The sequence below is a fragment of the Sinocyclocheilus grahami genome, unplaced genomic scaffold (genome assembly GCF_001515645.1).
Source record: "Sinocyclocheilus grahami isolate Dianchi unplaced genomic scaffold, SAMN03320097.WGS_v1.1 scaffold2232.1, whole genome shotgun sequence".
Classification (NCBI taxonomy): Eukaryota; Metazoa; Chordata; class Actinopteri; order Cypriniformes; family Cyprinidae; genus Sinocyclocheilus; species Sinocyclocheilus grahami.
Window position 1 is genome coordinate 29,667 of NW_015507411.1, and position 1,587 is coordinate 31,253.

The window sequence follows — 1,587 nt, forward strand, 5'->3', positions numbered from 1 at the left end:
ATCGGCCTAATGAGCATTAGCTCCAAGGGGATTGTTCCCTAATTTAATTTCATAATGCATTTTGCCATGTTAATGGATTTGACGTGCAGTTGGCAGGACTGTGGAAGTGGACAGCTCACGTTCAGCGCAGTTTTTTCACAGAACAGGTGCCACATCACCAGGTTTCAGTTTTGATCCTTGACCGATTGAAAGCACCTTTGAAGATGACTGTTTCTTAATTAAGTTCAGGAGAAAGTCAGTGAAGCCATTAATTGTTTTAACTTTGGAGGTTTAATTACGATTTTAGTCAGGACTTCAAATAAAAAATGCTGGCAAATCTGCACTGTATGTTTGTGCGATTGCCTTGTGGAAATGACATACATTTTACTCCTGATGAGATGCTAAGTGGTAGGCTCAGGTGTTTTTTTGTTGTTGTTTTTTTAGGGGGGAGGGGGTGGATGCTGCCGACATCATCTCAGAGTACAAAAAAATATTTGTGGTGAAATTTGAAGTATATTATTTCACATTCAGTACTTTTCCTGAATATGCAAACTTGATATATTATGATTAATGCACTCACAATGTACAGTAGTTGAATTACTGTATGATTGTGTCTTTTTTATCTGTATCTGTTGATCTGTGTTTATGAAATAAAGCTGAAATAAAATAAGTGAAATGTTGCCTTGGCAACTAACTGAAATAAAATAAGTTGAAGTACTAAAATTATTAATACAAAAAAAATGTAAGCTAAATAGAAATATTTTAAAATAAGCATATAACAAAATTAATACAATTATAAAAAATCTAAAAATAAAAGCTATATTTCAGAATATAAATAATACTATAGTAGTATATAAATAATATTAAAATAACACTGCTTAACTGTGGATGGTAACTATTTTTTTACTAGAGTGCTCATTTGATAGTTTTTCTTTTTCACATTTGTCCATTTTTTAAAAATTAATCTGTCCATAAAAAAATCAAGATAAACATTTAAGTGTTACATAAAAGTAGAACATAAGATTTTCTACTGTTAAAAGTTAATTAGTGTACATTGTTCAGTCTTAAGGTTTTTTTACCATTGTGACAGTAAGACCTTCATCTCCTTCATCTCTTCAACACATTCGCTGTGTTTTTAACTGAGCAGACACTCAGTAATGTGTTTCAATGTGTGCCATATCAAATGTGTTATAAAAACTGTTGCCACTCAGAAAAAAAGTGCAGAAAATTGGTCAAATTGTTTTTCTATTTAAAACAGCACATCAGATGGGAACATAGGGATCTTTAGATACATTTTAAAACTTTTAACTAAATACAGCAAAAAGTATAGCAGTGATCAGTTTTTTTCATTGACCACACACATATTTAAATGTGTAATTCGGATATGATCTGATCTCTTTTCAGATGTATGCCAAACCACTGTGAACATGGAGGCCGATGCAGTCAGACCTGGGACGGCTTCACATGCTCCTGTGATGGGACGGGATACACAGGAGCCACCTGTCACACATGTAAGAATGAATATATATATATATATATATAAATACAGCACATATATATATATATATATGTGTGTGTGTGTGTGTGTGTGTGTGTGTGTGTGTGTGT

General features: G+C 32.5%; 1 protein-coding gene across 1 annotated transcript in view; it reads left to right on the plus strand.

Moving 5' to 3' along the window:
- LOC107574447 (contactin-associated protein-like 2) overlaps window positions 1–1,587 on the plus strand; it is a 34,219-nt gene that overhangs the window by 25,569 nt on the left and 7,063 nt on the right. Inside the window, exon 6 of the mRNA XM_016260884.1 lies at window positions 1,384–1,490. Within this exon, the coding sequence (XP_016116370.1) occupies window positions 1,384–1,490 (107 nt within the window). The remainder of the gene's footprint in view (window positions 1–1,383; window positions 1,491–1,587) is intronic.